Source organism: Chinchilla lanigera, unplaced genomic scaffold (genome assembly GCF_000276665.1).
Source record: "Chinchilla lanigera isolate Chin_1 unplaced genomic scaffold, ChiLan1.0 scaffold00041, whole genome shotgun sequence".
NCBI classification, from domain to species: domain Eukaryota; kingdom Metazoa; phylum Chordata; class Mammalia; order Rodentia; family Chinchillidae; genus Chinchilla; species Chinchilla lanigera.
Window position 1 is genome coordinate 19,565,656 of NW_004955442.1, and position 24,399 is coordinate 19,590,054.

Consider the following 24,399-nt stretch of genomic DNA (forward strand, 5'->3'; position numbering starts at 1 on the left):
CTGTGGGCCTCAGTTCCCTCATCCATAAAGTGCAGAAACTCACTGACACCATTGATAACTGTGCAAGTTTGTCAGTAGCCTGATCTAAGGTCCCCTTCTCCTGCTGCTTATTCTGCCAATTATTTATTCCAGTGGCTGCTCTTCATTCATGAGTCTCTGCAAGTAGAATCCATGCTGTTGGACTGTTGGAAAGACTATTTTTTATTTGTTTGTTTTGTTTTTAAGGACAGGGTTTTGCTATATAGTTCAGACTGACCTCGAATTCACACAGTGCTCCTGCTTCAGCCTCCTGAGTATGGGGATTGCAGGCGTGTGCCACCATCCTGGCTCTCTGCTGAGTGACTGTTGACCGCATGCTGGGAATTGCTGAGAGTCTGCTCTACATTGATTTGAATACCCTGGTGGCAGAGGGATGTCTGAATTTGGGAGATAGATTTTTTTGTTTGGAAAGAGTCCGATGTTCTTTGCAGTTTGTGAATCAGAAAATAACACTTCCTAGGAAAAACAGTTGTGTCTGACTTTAAAGACAATGAGGCAGCTCAGCGTTAAAGTGTTTGCCTAGCTTGCATGAGGCCCTGGGTTTAGTCCCCTGTGCCTCAAACAGACAAAAAAACACAGCTGATCTTGTTTGAATAATTGAGTCTAGAATAATTTTATTTGTCTAGTCCATGTTAATGCCATCCTGCTATGGGTCACACCATGGGCACAAAAATAGAGACCAAGTCCCCATCCTCAGGAAGCATCTGCAGTAGTGGGTATGCTAACAGGCATTTCCAGAAGAGAAGTTCTTTTAGAAAAATCTGTGAGAGGATGCAGTGGTAAAATGGATTTAACCTGAGGTGTGGTGTTCAACCTCTGGCACATACATATTTGTGCGTGTGTGTATGTGTGCACGCACACCAAGGCACTTGCTGGTTGTATTGTGAGCATAGTCAGGTGGCTACCAGGGCCTCAACCAGATGATGGCTAGTGATGAGTTTGCTTCTTGCAGGTGTACGGAATGATTCGGTTCTCAGGTGCCACAGGCCAGATGTCTGACCTGAACAAAATGATGGTGCAGGATCTGAATACAGCTTTGGACCACAATAATCCCCAGCACTACACACAGGCCATGTTCAAGCTGACTGCAATGCTCATTAGCAGCAAAGGTAATGCACATAAGCTCCGTGGAATTCTGGGTCACTCCCAGTGAATATTTGCCAAAGTGGTTCTTAATAAATTGGAGTCGTTGCTGAAGAAAGAGGTGGTGCTCCTCAGGTGAGCTCTCTGTGGCCTCTCCTGTGAGTGGAAAGTAAATAAAAGGCCATTGTTGGCCCCAGCTGGGGCTGACTGTCCTGTCAACCCACAGAAGCTATGTTCAGGTCCAGCCAGGGTCAGAGGCCTCTGAATAACCTATGTTTGGTTCCAGATTGTGACCCACAACTTCTCCATCATCTGTGTTGGGGTCCCCTCCGGATGTTCAACGAGCATGGCATGGAGACTGCCTTGGCCTGCTGGGAGTGGCTGCTGGCTGGCAAGAACGGAGTGGAAGTGCCGGTAGGACACTGACCCTCAGTGCAGGCCCATTAAAAGATGGAAAGAGGCTTGCCTAGCAAGACCCTGGCAAGCCTGTCACCCTCTTAAGGCTTGGTCTTCCTCATAGATTGTGTTGTTCATGCCTGACTACACAAATGTGGGAAAGGAGTAGAGGGAAAAGGTGAAGGAATGGGTGAAAGAGGAGTGTAAGTCAATGGGGAGAGGTAGATAGGGGAAATAATAATGGGTGAAAAATTACATAAGGGGTCAGATTCTGTTGGAAATCTTTTAGTTGGACTGAAGGGTTAGTGTTGAGGGTTTCAAGAAGATGTTTGTGAGGCGAGGACGGTGTACAGGAGGAAGAAAGTGTACTTTGGGATTGAGGGAAGCTACGAGGTTGTTGGAACCTGTTGGTGTACTTAGGCACTTGTAAAGTGAAAAAGAGAAGGGGACGAGGGGCTGGTAAGGTAAAGAAGAGCAAGAGGAATATAATAGGACAGAAGGTTAATACAAGAGAAGATAGGAGTGACTGAGAGAGGGTAGAATATGGTGAACTAAAAACTTGAGAGAAAGAATTTTAAAAGTGGGAAAAAGAAGTAAAAAATAAAATAGTATTGCAGTGGAAGCTTGAGTTGAAGAAAGGATATGGAAAATTTGAACTAAGCAAGCAAACAAAAACCCTCAAAACCAAAAAAATACCCAGCAGGAACTCAGATCAAATAATCCAATAAGAGAATGTATGTGCAGTTCATGTGTGACCGCCGTGCTAAAAAGCCTGAGTGTTCACATAATTCCCTGCTTGCCTTCGGTGCAGTCTGATTGCAGGCAGCCACATCAGATTCCTGTCTTTTCTCTTGTGCTCAAAACCCAAACAAACGCAATCTCAAGAATTCTTCCCTCCAGCTTGCAGACGGAATCTGACACTCCCTGGGCTTGGCTTAGGGACTTTTCCCACCTCAGGCATGATGGCAGAGTTCGCAGGCTGGTTCACGTGTAGGTGGGGGTCTGTGCTTGGGTGTGGCGGGTGTGCTTGCACTCTGGTGGGGGTCCTTGGGAATCTGAGAATGAGTTTGCGTGCTGATGGGATGTCTGTGGGATTGGCTGACAGATTTGCCCACAGGGGTAGGACTGCAAGGGTCAGTGGGTGATTCACTCTCTGGAGGGGATCTGCAGAGTCCAAGCGGGGAAGTGCACATCTGTGGGAGTCCACAGGCTCTGTTCACTTGCTAATACTCTCTCTTTCCTTGTGCTCTGTCAGTGCTGGTAAGGATGCTGCTGGGCTGCAGTGTTCCCGTGTTTGGAGGAGAGGTGATAGAAGGGCCTGAAATAGCGTCAGTGCTTGCTTGTTCATTCATTCCTTCAGTCCTTCAGTTCATTCACACTTCATCTGAAATGTTTTGTAATGGCCACTCCCTGGAAGGACAGGGGCTGGAATGGTATAGACCAGCTGTTCTGCTCTGCTTTCCTTTTAGAGTGGTCTAGATATTAGGTTGTATCTACATGTATTGCCTTTCTGACAGATTTTCTTATTCAGGGTGTAAGAGTTCCTGGTCCCTTTTTCTGTTGTGCCATTACCCTGCTCTGCTTCTCAGCACCTTGAACTAAGCATTTTTACTTTGTCACGCTGTTTCGCCACGACAGTTTTGCCTTTGAGCCAGCTATTCATGAATTGAATCCCCAGAAACTAAGATCCAAATTAAGTGCAATTCCATTGCAATACTATTTTATTTTTTACTTCTTTTTCCCACTTTTAAAACTCTTTCTCTCAAGTTTTTAGTTCACTATATTCTACCCTCTCTCAGTCACTCTTATCTTCTCTTGTATTAACATTCTGTGTTCTCTATTATATTCCTCTTGCTCTTCTTTACCTTACCAGCCCCTCGTCTCCTTTTCTTTTTCACTTTACAAGTACCTAAGTACACCAACAGGTTCCTTCTTTAAGTTATACGGGTCAGTATTGTGTCCCAGTGATGGGAAAGCTAATTATACAGCCTCCCAAAGTGCTACAGGTATGTGCCACCATACCCTGCTGATTTGGGACTTTTTTCCTTTTAACTCTTTCAGTTTGTTTTTCAGTGCTGGGGATCAAATTGAGGGCCCTGAGCATTCTAGGCAAGTGTTCTACCACTGAGCTACCTCTCCAGCCCTGTTTCAGAGTTTTTGCGTAGTTGTCCCTTGTTGTAGTTGTCCCATGGGGGATTGGTTCCAGGACATATACTTCAGTCCTGCAAAAATATGAAAATCTGTATATGATTTCTATAAAATGATGTAGTATGTGCATCCTCCCACTTGCTTTAAATCATCACTAATTGTTTTAATACCTAATGCAACGTAAATGCTACGTAACTAGTTATTATTTTATATTTTACAGGGATAGTAACAAGGAAAAAAACTGTTCATGTTCAGTACAGGCACAATTTTCCCCACATATTTTTGGTCGGGTTAATTGAATCCACAGATACGGAAGAGCAACTATATGTAGAAAAACTGGTGATTGAAGAGCACTGTCGTTTTCCTTTCCCATAGACTGGGGAAGTGGTCTTTTTAAAAAACAGAGTCCACTGGAGTAGCCCACTCAGAGATGGGTGTGAATGAAGACTTCTTCAAAATGTCATAAAAATCCTTCCATGACCCCTCTCCCAACTTTGCTTGAGGAGGAGTGGGTGATAAAGAGAATTAGGGAGAACCTGCTCTTTTTGCTAAGAATAAAGTCTGGGAACAGCGCCAGCCCATTTCATAAGACAGGGTCAGGACAGTTTCTTACCACCTTCCTCAAGCCTCACATTGTCCCTGGGGCTGTAGATGCCCTTGAACCTCTGACCCCCATCTGTTCTCAGGATGTGTGGTTGGAGGAGGCCTGGGGATGGAGCAGGAAGGGTGGAGCACAGACCTCACCTAATAGTGCACAGGTGGTGGGAGGAGACTTAGGTAGAGAGATACTCACAACCCCCTTCAGAGCTTTAGTTCCTGAAAGCACTTCTGGGCACCTAACTGTTCTTCCCAAGGACTCCTGACCTTTGTAATTTTTGTAGCCCTCTCACACTTGTGAATAATACATATGTTTCAGGGCCCCTCTTGCCTATCAGGGCAATTTTTCTGGCACTATCACCCATCCCAGCCCTCACACCCTGGTCTAGGTGCATCCCTCTACCTCCTGCCCTTGAGCTGCATGTGGTTAGCTGACCAGCAACCCCCTTAGCAGACAGACCACACTCGGCTCCAGGTGCTGCCCACCCTGATTACCTATTCCCCATTGTTGTAAATGCCATTGTCATCCTTCTCTCTTCTGAGACCAAACAACTTATAGCCATCTCTGAATCCTCTTTAATGTACTTCCCAAAATGAGCCACTTCTCCGGATTCCAAGCTGTTCCTCAGCCCTGGCCTCCTCCATCTATGCCCTGGTCTTTGGAGGTGTCTAGTCCCCTGCTTCCCCTGGCCCTTTCCACCTGCAGTCAGAGAATGTGGGTAAAATCTGGGTCACATCTGGTCCCTTTCATGCCTTAGACCTGTCAGTGTCCCCTGTTCCTGCTTGCTCCACCTGAAGGGCAGTCTTGATTTTATAATCTGCAAGCTTGCCTACCTATCCTGCCTTTAGGGCCGTCACTCCCTTGGCTTGTTCTATTGTAGCCACACTTGGTTCCATGGCCCCTGTCCTTCTGGGCTTTCTCCCATCTGACTTATACCAACCTGACTCCTTATCTCAGGTGACTATATACTTTCCTTCTGCTTGTCTCCAGATGTCTCCTTCCTGCCAGGGCTTTCTCTAGCCATCTTGTTTAAAATGTCCTCTCAAACTCCCACTCACACTGCTGTTTTCTCCTTATTGTTTGTCGGTGTCCCATGTCTGTAGCTTATGTCTTGTTTGTGGCCCTCACCATTCACTTTTGGGCCAACAGAAGGCTGGGTACTCTAACTGATTGAGACACCAGGTCTCCTTCCTGGCCTGCCATGTGAAAAATCTGCAAATTGCTTTCCAAATATGACCTGGCACTCCCTCACTCTTGCTAGTACCTGCATGTCTTCTAGGCCACCCCTCTGGCCCACCTGGGCTCCCTTCATGCCTCCACACAGAAGGGAGCCTGGCTGAGTGTGGCTGAGCCATGGGAGCAGCTTGGACCATGGAATTTCATGCCTTAGACCTGTCAGTGTTCCCTGCTCCTGCTTGCTCCACCTGAAGGGCAGACTTGCCTCCCTGGATCACTGGATGTGGTTAGTAGGATGAAGGCGTTATACAGGGCCAGTGTAGGATGAAGAAAAAGAGGGCTCATCTAGAGTCAGAGCCCTAGCTCTGCCCTTACCAACTTAGAGGCCCTGAGTAAGCAGCCTCACCTCAATCGCAGGCAGTTATTACGATTGTTAAAGGTTCTCCGGGATGGTCCTGTTCAGAACCCACAGGGCACCAGGAACATCCCACGCACCATTACATCCTGCCCTGCCCAGCACCATGAGCTGAAATGAGAGGAACCTAGCCTGGGAAAAGGTTGGAAGGAAACACTAATGTGGCTGAGCCCTAGGAAGTGGAGTTATGAGTGCCCTTTCTTTTTTTTTTTTTTTTTTTTTGGTTTTTCTCTGGTACCGGGAACCGAACTCACGACCTTGCGCTTGCCAGGAAGGCGCTTTTGCCGCTGAGCTAAATCCCCAGCCCCTGAGTGCCCTTTCTTTTTCCTTCATACTTTATTCAGTTTCTAGGTTTTATCCAATGGATATTTTTTTTTTTTAATAATTTAAAAAATAATCTCTTGTGCTTCCCAGAGGAGCTAAGGTTTGTTTGTTCTGTACTTGCAGTTTATGCGGGAGATGGCAGGGGCCTGGCACATGACAGTGGAGCAGAAGTTTGGCCTGTTTTCTGCAGAGACAAAGGAAGCAGACCCCCTGGCAGCGTCAGAAGCGAGTCAGCCCAGACCCTGCCCCCCGGAAGTCACCCCCCACTACATCTGGATTGATGTATGTACCTGCCCCCGCGTTCTGCTGTGCTCTGCCACCTGGTTGATGGGGACCAAGACTTTGCCTGGGTCCACTAGCCTGGGGGATGTGACCTGAGAGAGAGCGCGCAACTATTCCCAGCTGAGCTCACTGCCCCTAGAGTCAGGCTGGCTCAGCTCGGTCACCATAGTGTTTTTCTTCTTGTCTAACCAGTTCCTGGTGCAGCGGTTTGAGATCGCCAAGTACTGCAGCTCTGACCAAGTGGAGATCTTCTCCAGCCTGCTGCAGCGCTGCATGTCCCTGAACATTGGTGGGGCTAAGGGGAGTATGAATCGGCATGTGGCAGCCATTGGACCCCGATTCAAGTGAGTGCTTTCTTCCTCGGAGGCACAGGGGTGCCTGTCACCGGCATTGGGGCATGGATGTGTCATGTCAGGCAGTGTGTGGGGGGTGTGTGTCATGGTACTTCCATATAGTCTAGAGAGAATCTTGCGTAGCTTTCCCAAAACGATGAGGATGAGCTTGTCAGGAATATCCTTCCAGATTGCATGGAGGCAGTGAGCTTCTGGCTGATTATAGCATCTCCCACCTCAATTCCTATTGTCTGGTCCTTCTTCCTAGAACTTGGTTTTTGCCAGCCTCTGTTCCAGGCCTGTGGTACCCGGCATCTGCCCTTGCCTAGCCACAGTTCAGACCCTTGCTCCTGCTGCCTGCCCATCCCTGAGCTCCAAACCATGTCCCTGTAGCCCTGTGGCCACCTGTTGGGGGCCATGCTTCTCAGACCAGTTTCAGGGAAGGTCCAGTTCTCTTTTTGTTAATAGCCAACCTGTTATGACCTATTCTTTTATAAAATGCAACAGAAATGAATTACTAGAAAATGATCTGCACTTGACTATCCCAGCAATGTATAGTTGCCATAACAACGAGCAAGCACTCCCTGTCTGCCTGCTGCAGCAGTTGGTGAACAGCTGACCTGGAGGGTGAACCATTCTCAAAAACACTCATAGGGAAGTCACCTTGCCCACACATCTCCTCCTCCAGTCCTCCCTTTCTGCTCTCTGGGATGGCTTCCTGTTCTCTCCTCTTGTGTATCCAGATGCAGATAGTTTAGGTTTCCCCTGCAACATGTCTGGCCTCTCTTGCTTGCTTTCATATCCAAGCCTTAATTCACCCTTACCACTTTCACTTGGACCAACCAGCTACCTCACTGTGACTATTCCTATCACAGGCCATCCCCTGTGACTCACGTTAGGAGTGCTGGCTGGTGCCTGTGTCTTTGGCTAGAGTAGATGGCCTTCTTTGGGGTGGTCTTGTTGCACTATGCCTTCCCTCCTGAACCCAGCCTACTGTCCACTGTCTCCCCAACCCCTAGTCCTTACTCCTACAGTCACTTCCCTGTAGACACCTATACCCTGCTTCTGCCACTTGAGAAGCTTCTCCTCTTCAGGGCCATCTCACTGCCAAATCTCTCAACAGCTGGGTTCTGTCCCTCTGGGAGAACCCCCATTAGAATTAGATCCTTCTTTTGTTGGATTTCTGTAGATTTTTACTCTATACGGATTTCTCTGTCTCACCCACCAGGGAAACTCCTGATCTCTCCAAGCCTCCCTGAATTATAAGCTCCCTGCAGACAGGAATAGTTTCTTCCCACCATTCCTCACATCTCCTTGCTCAGAAGCTAGCAGAGAAGAAACTGTGTGCTTGGGAAATTATTTTCTTGTTATTTTTTGTGCTATTAGAGATTGAACTCAGGTCCTCACACTTGCTAGGCAAGCAGTTTTACCACTGAGCTACACTCCCAGAACACCCCTTTGAAATTTTTTTTTTTTTTATGTTGAGACAGGGTCTCGCTAAAATTGCCCAGGTCAGGCTGGAGCTTGTGATCCTGCTGTCTCAGCCTCCCAGAGTACAGGGATTTTAGGCACACCACCCCGCTTAAACGTAATTAAATCTTCTCCCTTTGTCACACCTTTAGGTGACTCTACCTCAGGAATTAATCTGCAGATAATTTATGAGGCTGAAGTTTCTGATCCAGAAACTACCATACAAGTTGTTCATTTTTCTCTGTATAAAACTGAAAGTTCAATAAATAAATAAATAAATCTTGGAAGGGTATTGTGATCTCAGCATTCTGGAAGGCAGAGGCAGGAGGGTCATAAGTTTGAGCCTAGGCCTAGGCAACTTAATGATTTAGCGAGACCCCATTTCAAGGTAAAAAATAAAATTAAGCTGTGTGTGGTGGCACTGATGTAGGAGGATCTTCATGAGTTTGAGTTTTGCCTAGGCTTCATAGTGAGTTCAAAGCCAGTTTGTCTCAAAAAAGCATAGATAGATAGATAGATAGATAGAATGAATGTTGAAAGGGGCCAGGGATATTAACTCAGTGCAAAGGCCCTAGGTTGAATCCCCTATACCATCAAAAAAGGAAAGAAATCTCTTCTTGACTGGGCAAAGCTGTGCTTCTGTGGTAAATTGCTTACCTAGCATGGGCAAATCCAAGCGTTTGATTGTTACTGTCTTAAAAAAATAAAATCTGGGGCTTGGTGTTGTGGTGCATGCCTATAATCCCAGCACTCGGGAGGCTGAGGCAGGAGGATCGTTGTGAGTTTGAGATGAGGGCTACAAAGTGAGCTCAAGGGCACCCCGAATGGCATAGTAAGACCCTGTCTCAAAAAAGAAAAAAAAAATCTTTCCTGAGACCTTTTGGGTACAAGAAATCTATGACTGGTAATTGCCCGACTGATGCTTCTGTCTCAGCCCTGCCATCCAGAGACATGCCCTGGTCTTGGGGGCTGCGAGGTTTGCTTGGTTACCTGGCACCCTTTGAGGCTCAGGCCTAGGCCAAGTTTCCCATTTTGACTGGGCCTGGGGCTCTCTCTCAGACTGCTGACCTTGGGGTTGTCCCTCCTGCACGCTGATGTCGTTCCAAATGCAACCATTCGCAACGTACTTCGTGAGAAGATCTACTCCACTGCCTTTGACTACTTCAGGTACTCGCCAGTGTATACTGTGTGTGTGTCCAGGGACTGTTGTCACAGGAGGAGGTCATTCTTAGAACAACACAGTTTGCATGGTTCATGCTCACTGACCTGGTTGTTCAGTAGACCTGGTACTGCAGGATTTGAATATCCTTAGGCCTATGCTTTGTGTGTGTGTGTGTGTGTGTGTGTGTGTGTGTGTATGAATGAGTGTGTGTACTTTAAGACTTCTAAGGTGTGTGCAAATTTCCTTTCCGCTAATTTAAAAGAAAAAATGCAGCTGTACACTTGGTGTGTTCCTATTGTCCCAGCAGCTCAGGAGACTAAGATGAAAGGACTACTTGAGCCCAGGAGTTTGAAACCAGTCTGGGCAATGGAATGGGATAATTTGGGTGGGGAGGTAGGGGAACTGGGGTGGGAGGGAATGGAAATAGAGAAAGAGAGCTAAAATATGCCTGGAGGTGTTACTGTACATAGCTCAGCTGCCATGATCAGCCATAAGTTTACCACTCACCTAGAAGCTACAGCCGTTGCAGATGCGGGTAGGCAGGAGAGTGCTCTTAAAACCACTGCATTTTGCCATGGCCATCAGTGAGATTGTTGTTGGTGATGACCAGTTCTGGGCCAACCTCTTAACATTAAGGAACCACTTATGTCTCCTGTTACTGCAGTAGAAAACTGGCCTCTAGTCCCTTACTCTAGACACTCAACTCTTGTCCTCTGTGATTGTTTGCAGTTGTCCCCCAAAGTTCCCTACTCAAGGAGAAAAGAGGTTGCGTGAAGACATAAGCATAATGATTAAATTCTGGACGGCAATGTTCTCAGATAAGAAGTACCTGACAGCCAGCCAGCTCGTTCCCCCAGGTGAGCATTGGCACCTACAGTGGAGCTGCTCAGGAGGGCAGGGGCAGGATAGGGGTACACTCTGGACACCTCTGTTGGAGCCGGGCAGAAGAATATTTAGGGTCCACCTGTATGCTGTCTGTGGCCATACTTCATGTTGTTGGAGGCACGGTGCCTATCTGGCTGCTGTTTCTCCTCCAGCCCAGGATGAGGCCCATGACAAATATAGGCAGATGTGAGCAGATGCCTTGCACTGCAACTTCTTCCACACCAGCTCTGTGCACCAGCATCTGCCGAGTGCCTAATGTGATAGCATTAGACTGAGCCCAGAGTACCCAGGTGAATACAGCACAGTCCATTGTTGGTAGGAAGCAGTGCTGATAACATCAGAGAGAGGACCGTGGAGCACCCCTCAAAGACAAGCACTTGTCCCAGGAGAGCTGGGGAATCAAGTCAGTTTCGGAAAACAGTGACATTTGGTCTGATTGCCAAAGGATGCACAGAAGCTGTCCAAGGTGGACAGTGACAAAGAGTTTTCCAGAGCAAGACAACACAATGTTCCACAAGAAGCACTGAAGCTTTTGCCAGGAGCAAACCTCTAAACAGACACCATATTCCTATTCCTCTGAGCGTGTAGCTATTTACAACCACACCTTAGGAGACAGGACAGGGTTTTCTGTAAGCAAACCACAGCTGACCACTTTACTTCCAGGAAAAGGAAAAAATCATTTAAAAGCAGACAGAATGACTTTTTTATGTATTATACTTTTTTCACTTTTCTCATTTATACAGATTAATGAGTTCCATTTTAGCAGATTCATATGTGTACCTAACATACTTTGGTCATATACACCCACCCTCTTATCCCCCCTGCCCCGTAGTTTCACATGTTTGGGGAAGGATTTCCTAGTGTTTATCTTGCTCATATCCATCCCATTATACCCCTTTCCCCTCCTGTTACTTCTTTCCTCTTGTTTAGTAGTAATCCTCCTCCTACTTGTCATCTTTTTCAGATTCCACATATTAGGGATAACATGCAGTGTTTGTCTCTGCAGATTGTACCTTACTTCTAGTGAAAATGCAAGTTTCTCTTTGCGGTATCATTTCTAGAATTACTCATCCCACAATCAGTGATGTGTTTGCCTGCAGATAACCAGGATACCCGGAGCAACCTGGACATAACTGTGGGCTCTCGGCAACAGGCCACACAAGGCTGGATCAACACGTACCCCTTGTCCAGTGGCATGTCAACCATTTCCAAGAAGTCAGGTCGGTGCAGGTTTGCTTCTATTTGTATCACATATGAGTCCCCATTCTTAGTGACCTGATGAATGCTCAGATGGTAGAACCAAAAGCTTCTTTTTTTTTTTTTTTGGTTTTTGGTTTTTCTCCGGTACCGGGAACCGAACTCACGACCTTGCGCTTGCCAGGCAGACGCTTTGCCGCTGAGCTAAATCCCCAGCCCCCAAAAGCTTCTTTTAGGTTCCAGAAACAAGGCAGTCAGGCGATTTCCGGAGACCACACCCATGCTTTGTCTTTCCTTCCTAGGGATGTCTAAGAAAACCAACCGGGGCTCCCAGCTCCACAAGTACTATATGAAGCGCCGCACACTGCTGCTGTCCTTGCTGGTAAGGCCCATGACTGCAGCCACTGCTTGGGGCAGGGGTAGTGTGGGCACCTGCAGAAGGTGCATTGGGCATTGTGTCTGGTCTCACCAGGCTACTGAGATAGAGCGTCTCATCACTTGGTACAACCCGCTATCAGCCCCAGAGTTGGAGCTGGACCAAGCTGGCGAGAACAGCGTAGCCAACTGGAGGTCCAAGTACATTAGCCTAAGTGAGAAGCAGTGGAAGGACAACGTGAACCTTGCCTGGAGCATCTCTCCTCACTTGGCCGTGCAGCTGCCAGCCAGGTGAGTCCCTGGGTCACCCTAGCCTCCTGAGAGGTTCAGTGCAAGACCCTGCTGGCTGTATCCTGTGTGCTAAGAAGCATAATGTGGCCCTCACATTATGATATGTGGAAAATCATCAGGCATGCAGACTTCTAACCCAAGACCTCAGTGCAGAGGTTATAGTGAGCCTTTTGCTCTTGTCAGAGTCCTAGTTGGGGTGCCAGAACACCCCAGACCCTGAGGAAGTAATGTCAGAGTGAATTTATGGCCACTATCAATTCATGAATATTACTGCCTCAGGGAGATGGGCTGCAGAAACAGGCTGATGGAGGGTTTGCATTTCTTCCTGGAAGTCATCTTTCAGTACGGGCTACTCAGAGAAGGCTTGTGCTGCAGCTGGCAGCCAGTGTCCTGTGAGCTGCCCCATGGAGGCTCCACAGGGACAAAACTCTTAGATAGTAGCTGAGAGGAACTGTACAGGCCTCTGTGACACAGTCCCTCAGCCCCTGTGGATGCACCTGAAGCAGATGTTTCTTCACTGGAAGCCCCAACTGGCCTCTCTACTGCTTCCTCTTGCTGGTCCTAATTTCACCCTCAGGAGCAGAACCATAGACCAGTTCTCTTGTATTGTTTCAAAGCACAGTGCTTAAGGGGCTGGGGATTTAGCTCAGCGGCAAAGCGCCTGCCTGGCAAGCGCAAGGTCGTGAGTTCGGTTCCTGGTACCGGAGAAAAACCAAAACAAACAAACAAACAAACAAAAAGCACAGTGCTTATGAAAAGTGTTCCTTTCACTAGCATGGGGGCAGTAACATCTGCAAACTCATGTCTGCCCTCTCACCAGGTGACGTGTCTTGTGGCCTTGGACTGTGGACTAAGACACTAACCTGATGCCAAGTGTTGTGGCACATGCCTGTAATCCCAGCACTCAAGAGGCTGAGGCGGGAGAATCATTGCAAGTTTGAGGCCAGCTTGAGCTACGCAGTGAGTTCAAGGCCAGCCTGAACTATATAATAAGATGTCTCAAAACAACTAAAAAAAAAAAGACACTGATATGAAGGACCAGGGTAAAGGGGTGCAGTATTGAAAAGGAGTAAAAGGTAGAGTTTTAAAGACAAGGACTCTACAAAGAGGGCCTGTAAATGCTGAGTATAGGTTAATTCTTTATTTATTTTTTTTTTTTTGGTTTTTCTCCGGTACCGGGAACCGAACTCACGACCTTGCGCTTGCCAAGCAGGCGCTTTTTGCCGCTGAGCTAAATCCCCAGCCCCGGTTAATTCTTGTTTAAGAAAGCTCTGGCATTTTCTCATAGCTGACCTATTAATGTTACCTTTTTTCAAACACTTGTGTTCAGACTCATGTATTAGTAGCAGAGTACATTTAGATGTCACTAGAGGGCTCTCTGAATCTCTCCAGTGTAACATTTCCCTCTCAGTCCCTTCCTTCCATGGCAGTGAGGGAATGTTTGCTGCTAAGGCCACCCTGCCCATACCCTGTGTGCTCTAGGTTCAAGAACACAGAAGCCATTGGGAATGAAGTGACCCGTCTCGTTCGGTTGGACCCTGGAGCTGTTAGTGACGTCCCTGAAGCTATCAAGGTAGCATGGCCCCTAACCAGACTGGGTTCAAACCGCATCTAGAACTGGGCCCAGGATACATGGACACCAGAGCCAGGCAGAAAGAGAGCCTGGGTGACCTCAGAGTTAGAAGTATTTTAACTTCCTGCATTTTCTGCTTCTAGTTTGTATTTATTATGTTTACGGTAGGGAAATTTTAATGTACATTAACCTAATTGCAATTACACTACAACACGGTGCATTGGAAACATTTTCTGCATACTTATTAAATGGTTTGTGGTCATCACTTCTTATGCCTATCCTTGTAATTTGTGCTGTGGGCTAGATATTCCCAGATAGGCCCCAGAGACTTCCTGAGCTACCCATCTTCCCTCTTTCTCCATAGTTCCTTGTGACCTGGCACACCATCGACGCCGATGCTCCAGAGCTCAGCCATGTGCTATGCTGGGCACCCACAGACCCACCCACGGGCCTCTCCTACTTCTCCAGCATGTACCCTCCACACCCTCTCACAGCACAGTATGGGGTAAAAGTCCTGCGGTCCTTCCCCCCGGTGAGTCTCAGGTAGCACTGTTCAGTGGAGAGAGAAGACCCAGCTTCATGGTCAAGCTAGGAGGGGCCCAACTGTGCCTGTCCACCCTAGAACATGTGTTTGTTCCTCAGTTTTGCTCAAGTAGTTGGAGAAGATGGATTTAGTTCTAATTCAGGTGTGTTTTCTAGTCATATTTGTTTTTTAGCTTTCATTATGTGTTTGAGAAAGTTTACTTGAGTTTGGTTCCAGAAGTAAGCAGACTTCCATGGCGGTGTACCTATACCTCTTACCCCAACAGCAAATTCATTTTTTTTCCTGGTAGTGGATATTGCATCTAAGGCTTTTGCACTAAATATATACCCAGTCCTTTTTAAAAAATTTTTATTTTGAGGGTCTTGCTCTTTCCCAGGAGGGGCTCAAACTTGCAAGCCTCCTGCCTCAGCATCCCAGAGTGCTGGAACTGCAGGCAAGTCCCATCACACCGGGCTCCCAACAGTGAACACATGGTGACAAGTGGAGGTAGAGTCTATAGAATGTTCTGGAGCCTCAGTCACTGTAGCCCAGTGCCTGTGCTTTAACCTTCAGCCCATTTCCCTCTTCTTGTAAGTGAAGGCAACTTGCTTCTTCTGCTTTTTACCATCCATCATGTTTCAAGCCATTCATCACTTTCCTTGCAGTCCTCTGGACCTTTCCCAGTTCTCAGTCCTGCTGGGGTGCCCTGAGGAGGGCAGCATCCTTTGGGATGCGCAGAAGCAGGGCCAGGTTCTAGTGTCCGTCGCTGTGCTTTGGGTAGGGCTCTAGACCAGTGGTGGTGAACCTATGGCACACGAGCAGTAACTGTTATCATTGAAAGCTCTAAAAGGTTTGCCATCACTGCCCTAGACTGATTGTGTTGCTTGTTCTAACCTTAAGGTTCACAGTTTTTTCTTCTCCTGTGCAGGATGCCATCCTGTTCTACATCCCCCAGATTGTGCAGGCCCTCAGGTATGACAAGGTAAGGCTGTGCTGACACAAGCCGTCTTCTGCGTCCTATAGCTGTGCACATTCCTGCCCTGGAGATGCAACCTAGTCCCCAGCTGTCACAGGCTCTGGGGGGCTTTCCTTGGGGGCAGGGCTGCTCAGCTATAACTGTAGCCCCAGTGCTCCTGTTGCCCCACCCTGAGGCCCAATCAGGCTCTGTACAGTGGGCAGGCTCTGGGGCTTTGACAGCCTCTTCCTCAGGGTAGGCAGTCTGTTTTCAGGCCACATAAACTGCCTGAACCAGACTTCCTCCTCTCTTCAGTGGGTAGAGGCAAGGATTAGACAAGATGATGGATGTATTAGTCTACTCAGGCTGCCATAGCAAAGCACCAGAGAGCAGGTAGTCATTAACTTTCACACAAATCTGAGGGCTGGAAGTCTAAGATCAAGGTGTGAGAAGGGCTAGTTTCTTCCTTGATTCATAGCTGGTATCTTCTTCCTTTGTCTTCACATGATGTCCCATCTGTATGTTTTCGTCCTGATCTCTTACAAGGACACCAGTTATCCTGGATTAGGACCCACCCTAATGACCTTTTTTTAAATTTCTGAGGTGCTGGGGGTTGAACCCAGGGCCTTTGGGTTGAGATACATTCCCAATCCCTTTTTTAAAGTTTTGAGATAAAGTTCTTTCTAAGTTGCCAGATTGCCCAGTCTGAGCTTGAACTTGCCCTCCTCCTGCCCCAGCCTCCCAGAGCACTGGGAGTATAAGTGGGTGCCACCATGCCTAGCTTCCTTTTGTGTTAATTACCTCTTTAAAGACCTTGTCGCCAAATCTAATCACATGCAAAGGTGTTGCAACACGTGAATTTGCGGGGCACACTGCGGCTCATGAAGAAGCACATGCACACGAAGTGCAGAGCACTCGGCATGGCACAGAATCACCCACCAGTGTGACTGCAGCCAGCCCTCACCACCCACCCCCAGGGAGCTCTCAGCCCTGGCTTCAGTGGGCACCAGACTCCCCACATCCCAACTCAGCCTCCTCTACCCCAGGCAGGCTGGCTCTCACTGCAGGCTGCCTAACCACAGTGGCCGTGAGCCCTGGGGCTGCATGGCCCTGGGGCTGGTGTCTTCCCCACGGACTGGTACGGTGTTCTATCGAGGTTACAGAGACCAAAGAGCTTCTAGAGCCCCAGCCAGCCTCTCTCCTCTCTTAAAAGCTCCTGTGGAACCACTCACTGCCCCAACTAGGTGGCTGCCAACACCAGTCTAAATAGTGATACACATGGAGCCACCTTCTCCTCGCTGGGGCCTTAGCTCTGGTGCCAACACTTGTGGAACTGCCATGAAGCACCTTGTCTGCAGGAAGCTGTCTCCCTTCCCCTTCTGTTTCCCTCGTCAATCATGTTCTATCTTCACTGCTTAGCACTCTGCTTCTATACGGGCCTAGCAGAAGGGCCGGATCCAGAGGAAGAGGGGAGCAGGTGCCAGTGCCCAGGGTGTCTGTGTGAATGATAGTGACCGCCAGAAATGGTCACATGTCCGTGTGCACAGCAGTCTGCACCGAGCACATGGGGGCTCAGGTGACTGCAGTTAGCACAGCCAGTGTAGGTAGGCTGCAGTTTCTTTATTTTGCTTGTATTTTATATGACTTGCTTTAAAAAACAAACAAACAGAGAAGCACCTTGCAAAGTTGCTAGATCATACCTTTAAATCCCTATAACCTTGAAGGTAAGAGGATTGGAAGTTAGAGCCCAGCCCTGGCAACTTAGCAACTTATCAAGATCCTGTCTTAAAATAAAAAAGGCTGGGAGTGTAGCTCAGTGTGAAGGCCCTGGGTTTAATTTTTCTGTTTATTTTCTAGTTTTCAAAACAATAAGTTAGTTCTTTAGCATTATTCAAAGGTGACCAGTGAGTTTTTCTTTTTTCCAAATATCATTCTAAACTTAGGATTTGGACCTCGTCGGTGTGGATCAGTCCATTTTTTGTTTGTTTTTGTTGTTGTTGTTGTTTTGTTTTGGATACTGGGAATCAAACTCATGACCTCGCACTTGCCAGGCAGGTGCTGTGCCGCTGAGCTATATCCCGGACTGTTTTGTTTGATTTTGTTTTGTTTTGCAGTGCTGGGGATCAAACCTGTGTTAGGCAAGTGCTCTACCACTGAGCTACATCCCCAGCCCCAGTTACTGTTTCCTGATGTGTACCTATCCAACTGCAGGTAACCTCCTCAGGTTGTCTGCTCTGCTCTTTGAGAGCCTCCTTGGTTTCTAGAATAAGATATTCTAGGTTCTTACTGTTTTTCTGTCGTACACGTAGAATCCACCAAGTTTACAAAGAGTTCTGGTTCATTGTAATGGGAATTGTTACAGAGATGCCTTAATCTGAATGCTGAGACTGCTCACTGCCACTGAGTTTTCCCCATTTCTAGGCCTTTCCAGCCTAGAAAAGTGCATCATGAGGTTAGCCTGATGCTCCCAATTCAAATACAGGATAACAGGGTGTTTTTTTTTTTAAACTATATTTGATTCTGTGTTTAAGTATTTTAACACTGCAAATGTTGGGTGCTAACTACATAACTTTTTTTTTTCTGTATCCTATGATGTAGTAATCAGTTTCAGAATAGCAGTGCTGATGTTGTTACTTAGCAATATGATTGCCAAAAACTGATTTGGATAATTTTGCTTTTTTTTTTTTTTTTTTGCTAGTTTTCCTATGTTCTTAACATATAGTATTTCCTATTGTGGACATATAATTAGATTTTATGTGTTAAATTCTCATACAGGATTCTTGTGGTTATACCAACACAAGATTCAGCTAGCTTTATTTATTGTTTTCTTCTTTTCCATTTTTAGAGAATACCTGTGCAGCTATAAATACATATACATAATTATTTATACTTTTTTTTCTAACAAGGGAGACTAGAGCTGGGCATTAGTGTCCTGAGCCTATAGACTCAACTACTTTGGGGCTGAGGCAAGAGGATCATTTAAGCCCAGGAGTTTGAGGCCAGCCTGGGCAACATAGCAAGACCTAGTCTCAAGAAAAAAAAAGGAAAAAAAAAAAACCTAATAAAGTGGCCAGGGCAGGAGAGAACAGGATAAGAGGGGTAGTATTCTTTGCATCCATCTGCTGGATTAGAACTGGGAGACACCTATAACAGTGAGTTACTTGAAGCATTTCCTATGTTAAGCCACTTACGCATCCACATTGGGAAAATACATCCAAAAACTATTGTAGCAGATGGGTGGCCACAAGCTGCTTCAAAGAGTGAGAGTCCTCTCCTCTGGAAGTCTTTGCTGAGAAGCCAGCCCTGCTTTTTAAACCTAGGGCATGATCATTAAAACTGGAGTTACCTGTCAGGTGTGGTAGCATATGCCTGTAATTCCAGCTACTCAGGAGGCTGAGGCAGGAGGAGAAGAAGTTCGATGCCAGTCTGGGAAACTTAGCCAGACCCTGTCCCAAAATAAAAACAAGTAAATGAAAAGGGCTGGGGATACAGCCCTGGGTTCCATCTGATTATATGTCCCCAGTGGAAAATACCCCCAGGACAAAAAGGCAAAAACAGATCCAAACCAGTTTTCAGTAATCACATTGGTAGTAACAACATTGGCACTGCTATTTAGAAACCAGTGAATACTATGTTTATTATTAGGGTACTAATAGTATTTGTAGGATAAAGCAAAAAAGTAATTTGTTAATGTAGTTAGCACCCAGTATTTTTTGTACCTCAGAAAAATAGTAATGAAACACCGGTGATCAGCTGAGTGGTAGGAAATGATTGAAAAGGAAAAAGAAGAGGTCCTGATAGTGACCATCAGTGTGTTAACTCCTGCAGGAAGTAGCTCTGCATTACATAGAGCCTTCTGGAACCTGTCTGTCACTTAGGAATATTGTTCTAAACAGTTTGCTTACAAATGAGCTTTTTTTTTTTCTTTTTTTGAGACAGGGTCTTACTATGTAGTGCAGGCTGGTCTTGAGCTCACTATGTAGCTTAGGCTGGCCTCAAACTCAGCGATCCTTCTGCCTCAGCCTCTTGAGTGCTGGGATTACAGATGTGCGCCACCGTGCCCAGCACAAATGAGCTTTTGATAACAGCCTATGGCTTGCTTGTATTTGTAAAGAACAGTAATTGGTTTGAGAGTTATTTTTAAATCCAGGAGAAAGAAGTAAGGAGAGGAACACTGACTTGGGCCTGTTTTGGGGATGTCGCCCCCTTGAGTCCCAGCCATCTAGGTGGAACTTGGCTTACCCCTGGGCTGGACTTGCCACTGACCCACACAGAGGGAGCCACATAGCCAAGCACTGGGAGTTAGCTCCTGCACTGGTGTAAAGGGATCTGTCCTGGTAGAGAGAGGACCCCAAGCACAGGCTGACAGAGACTTTGCTGTCCTGCAGATGGGCTATGTACGTGAATATATCCTGTGGGCAGCATCTCGATCCCAGCTTCTGGCACACCAGTTTATCTGGAACATGAAAACTAACATCTACCTAGATGAAGAGGGGCACCAGAAAGACCGTGAGTATTTTGTCCTCTTTCCTCAGGCCTCTCTCCCCATCTTCAGCACCTTCAGCAGCTGCCTTGGGCCTTCTGTGGTCTCTAGAGCCCTTGTGGGTTATGCTGCCCCAGCCAGTAGACCACCCTGGTTCCCAGCCTTCTCACCATTTAACAAACTTTGTACACGCCATCTAGGTGCCACCCTGCACCTCCCAAGTGTGTAAGTCTCCTGCTGGGGAGCTATTTGTCGCACTATACTGTTGGAGTCACCCTGGGTCTCACACAGCCTGTGACTGTGAGGAAGGGAGGTTAGCCCTGTACGGTGCTTCTCAGGGAAACGTCTGGGCCTCTCACAGCCTTAAAATTATTGAGACCCTCAAAGAGCCTTGATTGATGTGGGCATTAGCTATCAGTGTTAACCAGGATTAGCAATTAAAAGGGAGGAATTCTTAAAAAGCTAAGTCTTTTCATTACATGTTAACATAAATAACATCTCTCATAAAATCCTGCCCCTCCCCCCGTAAAAAAACCCCTAAGATCTAGAAGACTAGCACTGCTTTATGTTTTCGTAAGTCTCAGTCTCAGCCCCACCCACTACCCCTGGCCTTTCTATTGGCCCTACCCCAATAGAAAACAGCTGAATTGTCAGTCTCTGCTTCTGCTGTTAGACTTATACCGTGCGTTATTTTGGTTGAAGGAAATTGCAGGAAACGCAAGGAAGGAAATTCAGCTTCACACAGGTGTGCAGTTGGAACAGGGAGGAGTATTTTAGTAGTCTTAAAGGTTACTGTGAATATTCCTGGTGCAATACCAACGCCCACAGTGGTAGTTTGTTAAAGGTTAATGGCAGTGAGGCATCTGAAAAACTGCCTGGGAGCTCTTTGTGCTGTGTCCCATTCAGATCCTTTGTTCTTCCTCACACCTGTACCCAGGCAGGCTTTTGTAAGTTGGTGGTCAGGTAGTGGTGCTGGGGCTGGAATGCACAGCTTCAGACATGCTAAGGAAATGCTTTACCAGTGAGTGACACCTCCAGTCCTGAGCAGGCTTTTGTAACACCACACAGTAGACATTTATAAAAATATAGATCAGTGAGTTATCCAAATATTTAAAATGTTAACACATTTCATTATACAGTACTGTCATGTGTCCCGTAACAGTTCTGTCAGTGACAGCTCACATATACAACAGTGATCCTATACGATTATAAGTGAGCTTAAACCCATCACCTAGTGATGTCGTAACATCATAGCACAACACATTCCTCAGGCATTTGTGGTGATGCTAGTGTCAGGGAGCCTACCACACTGCCAGTCCTAGACGGAAAGGGAAATGAAACAATGTTCTTTGAAAAAGGAGTAAATTCAGCTTGAGTGTCAGTTGCCAGGTGCTTCTCAAGACATGCGGACTTGAGACCGAGCAGGAGCACTGTGTGTGCATCCTGTTTCATCACACAAATATTAAAATGACAAGTCCACAGGGTAGAGTTCAATAAAATTAATTTGTATTGCTTCTCCAAGGACATGCCCAAGTGACACTCAGCAGTGAGGAATCTGTGACCAGTGGGGCACCTCCCCCCGCCCGGAGCTCCTATGCTACCAGCATGGCAGTGTCAACAGTGAGGGCAGTGATGGTGTGTGGCAGCCTCATACTCATCCCCAGACTACACTCCATACGTCCCCTCTGGGTGCTGGGAGGCCTCCAGCCTGAGTGCTGGCACAGATACGTGGGTTCCGTTGAAGGCCTCTGTGGCAGCCACAGGGACCCAGTCTCTTTGTCTCTTCCCCAGCGGACATTGGTGACCTCCTGGAACAGTTAGTGGAAGAGATTACAGGCTCCCTGTCGGGTCCAGCCAAGGATTTCTACCAGCGAGAATTTGATTTCTTTAATAAGATCACCAATGTGTCAGCAATCATCAAGTAAGTGGCAGCACTTCAGAAAACCTTTCCAGGGATCTCTCCTGTCCCTGCCCCTTGTTGGAATTGCCTGGGAACTTTAAAAATGTCTGTGCCTGCCCTCACTTCCCACCCCAACCAGGAGACCGGAGTCCCTCCGATGAGGCCTCTGCTGATTCTCATGCACAACCAGGGTTGAGGAGCTCTGTTCTGGATCATTCAAGCATGCACACCCATCTCCTTTCAGGGAACACATCTTTGTTTCATTCCCCACCTTGTCCCACAGTTAAACCACTCTCTGTTCTGTATGTGTTGGAAAACCAGATGCCCACAGACCTGATCGTTATTGGCCTGGACACTCAGTGCATGTGGATCTGACACATGCTTGGTTGTCAGTGGTATTGTCCATATGTATGGGATGGGCCCCTGGAATCGTGGACATTAGCCACATGCCCAGGCAGGGGGAACTAAGCACAGTGCTTCTTAGCCTTATTCTCCAGGCTGTCTCCAATGTGCAGCATGCTCTTATCTTGGTAACCACAGGTCCAACTATGTCTCAGTGTCTCTTTCCTAGCTTGGGCACTGAGCAGAACAGCAGTGCTGGCAGCTTCTTTCCCACAAAGACAAAGAGTTGGGGAAGTGTGTTTGTCAGGTTTGCCTCACTGTAACAAGATACCTGGGATAATCAACTTAAAGAGGAAAGGGGCTTGGGGTAGAACATGTGCTTAGCATGTGCAAGACCCTAGGTTTAATCTCCAGCAACAAAAAAGGACAAGTTTATTTGGCTGATACTGTTAAATGTTTCAGTCCATGGTTGGTGGCCTTGTTCAACTCTTGGGCCTATAGTAAGACAGTACCTCATGGGGGGAGCACATAACAGAGGAAGCTGCTCTTCTCCTGGTAGCCTGGAATTAGACCGGTGTCCCACAGTCTCCTTCAAAGGGGTGCTGTAGGGACCTCAAACGTTCCATTAGGCCTGTCCTCTTACAGGTCTCCACCACCTCCCAGTAGGGCCAAGGTGAGGATTCTTTAACACATGGGCATTTGGGGGACATTCCAGATCCAAACTACAACAAGGAGATAATATTTCCTGGGCATCACCCTGTGATAGGCACGACTCTAGTCCCCCAGTGCCATCCTCATCCTACGGCAGGATGTCTGAGGGCCCTGCCCAAAGTGACACAGCAAATTACAGAGATACAATTTGAGCCCAGAACTGTGTGTTTCTACACCTACCTGTGCCCCCAGTGCCTCAGACAGCAACACACACTGCACACGGGCAAGGGGCAGAGCCAGAAAACAGCTCCACTTTGGTCCGCTAGCGAGGAGTCTGGGGCAGGCACTGCTGCAAATGGTTTCCTGACAACCTGAGCGCCAAAAGGCCGGGAGTAGCTGGAACTGGGAGGAGAAGAATGGAGAAGGGAATCCATACTGGCATCTCTGAAGGTACTTCTACAGAAGAAAGACAAAAGCATTTCTGTCTTCTCAGGCCCTACCCTAAAGGCGATGAGAGAAAGAAGGCTTGTCTGTCGGCCTTATCTGAAGTGAAGGTACAGCCAGGTAAGCAGGCAGCCTCGGGAGGCCAGCAAGACAGGAGGGGAGCCACAGCCCTCACAGGGAGAGCGGAACAGGCTCCATGCCACTGAGGAGCAGCAAGGCAGTGTCTGTGAGGCTAAGGTTCAGCACATCCTCTCAGAGAAGCATCTCCAGGGATTGGTAGCTTTGTTAGAGGTCAGGGAGAATCCTGAACCATCACAGGGCCAGGGAGGGTGGACCCATTCCATCCATGGACCCATCCACAATAAAGTCACTGGTGTCACAGAGGAGCAGAGTCCCCCCTGGGAGCAAAGTGACTGCAGGATGGACTCTACATGTAAAGTCTGCACTGGGAACTGCCTATGGCTTCTCCCCCTTGGTCACATGTGGGCACTGTTGTTTGCCTCCCCTCTGTCCCTGCACAGGCTGCTACCTGCCCAGCAACCCTGAGGCCATCGTGCTAGACATTGACTACAAGTCAGGGACGCCTATGCAGAGGTGAGTACCTGTCCCTGCTGCCCTGCTTGGGAGGTTTTATATGCTGTATCACAAGTCCTGTGTTCTTTCTCTGTTTTAGTGCTGCAAAAGCCCCATATCTGGCCAAATTTAAGGTGAAACGATGTGGAGTCAGTGAACTTGAAAAAGAAGGTCAGTGAAAAGTTCTTCAGTTTGAGATCTAAGTGCTTTTCTTTGCTAATGCCAGTTTCTGTGAGTATAGTTTATCACCAGTTCCCTCATCCCTGCCGTAGGATGAGGGTGACCCCCTATAATAGTGTGTCCATCCATCCGTCTGCTGTCTCACCGCCTCTCCTTTGAGATGGTAGAGAGCTTGTGTGCAATGACAGACATGCTTTGAAGTTAGCTGGTATTTCCAGGAAGCTCCTTCATGAGGCCAAGTGGTCCAGGCCTCTGTGGGGCTCGCTATTTTTCTGGGGCTGATGCACAAATGAGCATGGGGTGGGTAGTTTCAGTAACAGGAACGTAGTGTGCTTGGAGACCAGAAATGCATTGTAAAGGTATCAGCAGGGTCACGACTCTGAGGCAGGATCCTTCCTTGCCTCTTCCAGCTTCTGGTGGTTACCCGCATCCCTGCTGGTCCTTGGCTCACGCTGCATCACCCCAGCTTCTACCTCTCTGTCCACACATCCTTCTCCTGTGTGGGTCTGTGTCCCAATTTCCTTCTTATAAGGACTCCATAATCCAGCACAGCCTCATCTTAACTTGATTACATCTATTTCTAAAATAGTGGTGTGTGCCTG

At 47.4% G+C, this 24,399-nt stretch overlaps 1 protein-coding gene across 2 annotated transcripts in view; it reads left to right on the plus strand.

The window, feature by feature from the left end:
• The window catches only part of Pi4ka (phosphatidylinositol 4-kinase, catalytic, alpha), a 147,836-nt gene that overhangs the window by 118,701 nt on the left and 4,736 nt on the right, over positions 1-24,399 (plus strand). For both annotated transcript variants that reach the window (XM_005391836.2, XM_005391837.2), the window contains exons 31-47: positions 992-1,148; positions 1,409-1,536; positions 6,303-6,461; positions 6,654-6,805; positions 9,323-9,430; positions 10,155-10,282; positions 11,411-11,530; positions 11,810-11,889; positions 11,980-12,173; positions 13,656-13,746; positions 14,111-14,278; positions 15,198-15,251; positions 19,613-19,733; positions 21,499-21,628; positions 23,094-23,164; positions 23,566-23,638; positions 23,718-23,788. In XM_005391836.2, coding sequence (XP_005391893.1) covers positions 992-1,148; positions 1,409-1,536; positions 6,303-6,461; positions 6,654-6,805; positions 9,323-9,430; positions 10,155-10,282; positions 11,411-11,530; positions 11,810-11,889; positions 11,980-12,173; positions 13,656-13,746; positions 14,111-14,278; positions 15,198-15,251; positions 19,613-19,733; positions 21,499-21,628; positions 23,094-23,164; positions 23,566-23,638; positions 23,718-23,788 — 2,005 coding nt within the window. The remainder of the gene's footprint in view (positions 1-991; positions 1,149-1,408; positions 1,537-6,302; positions 6,462-6,653; positions 6,806-9,322; positions 9,431-10,154; positions 10,283-11,410; positions 11,531-11,809; positions 11,890-11,979; positions 12,174-13,655; positions 13,747-14,110; positions 14,279-15,197; positions 15,252-19,612; positions 19,734-21,498; positions 21,629-23,093; positions 23,165-23,565; positions 23,639-23,717; positions 23,789-24,399) is intronic.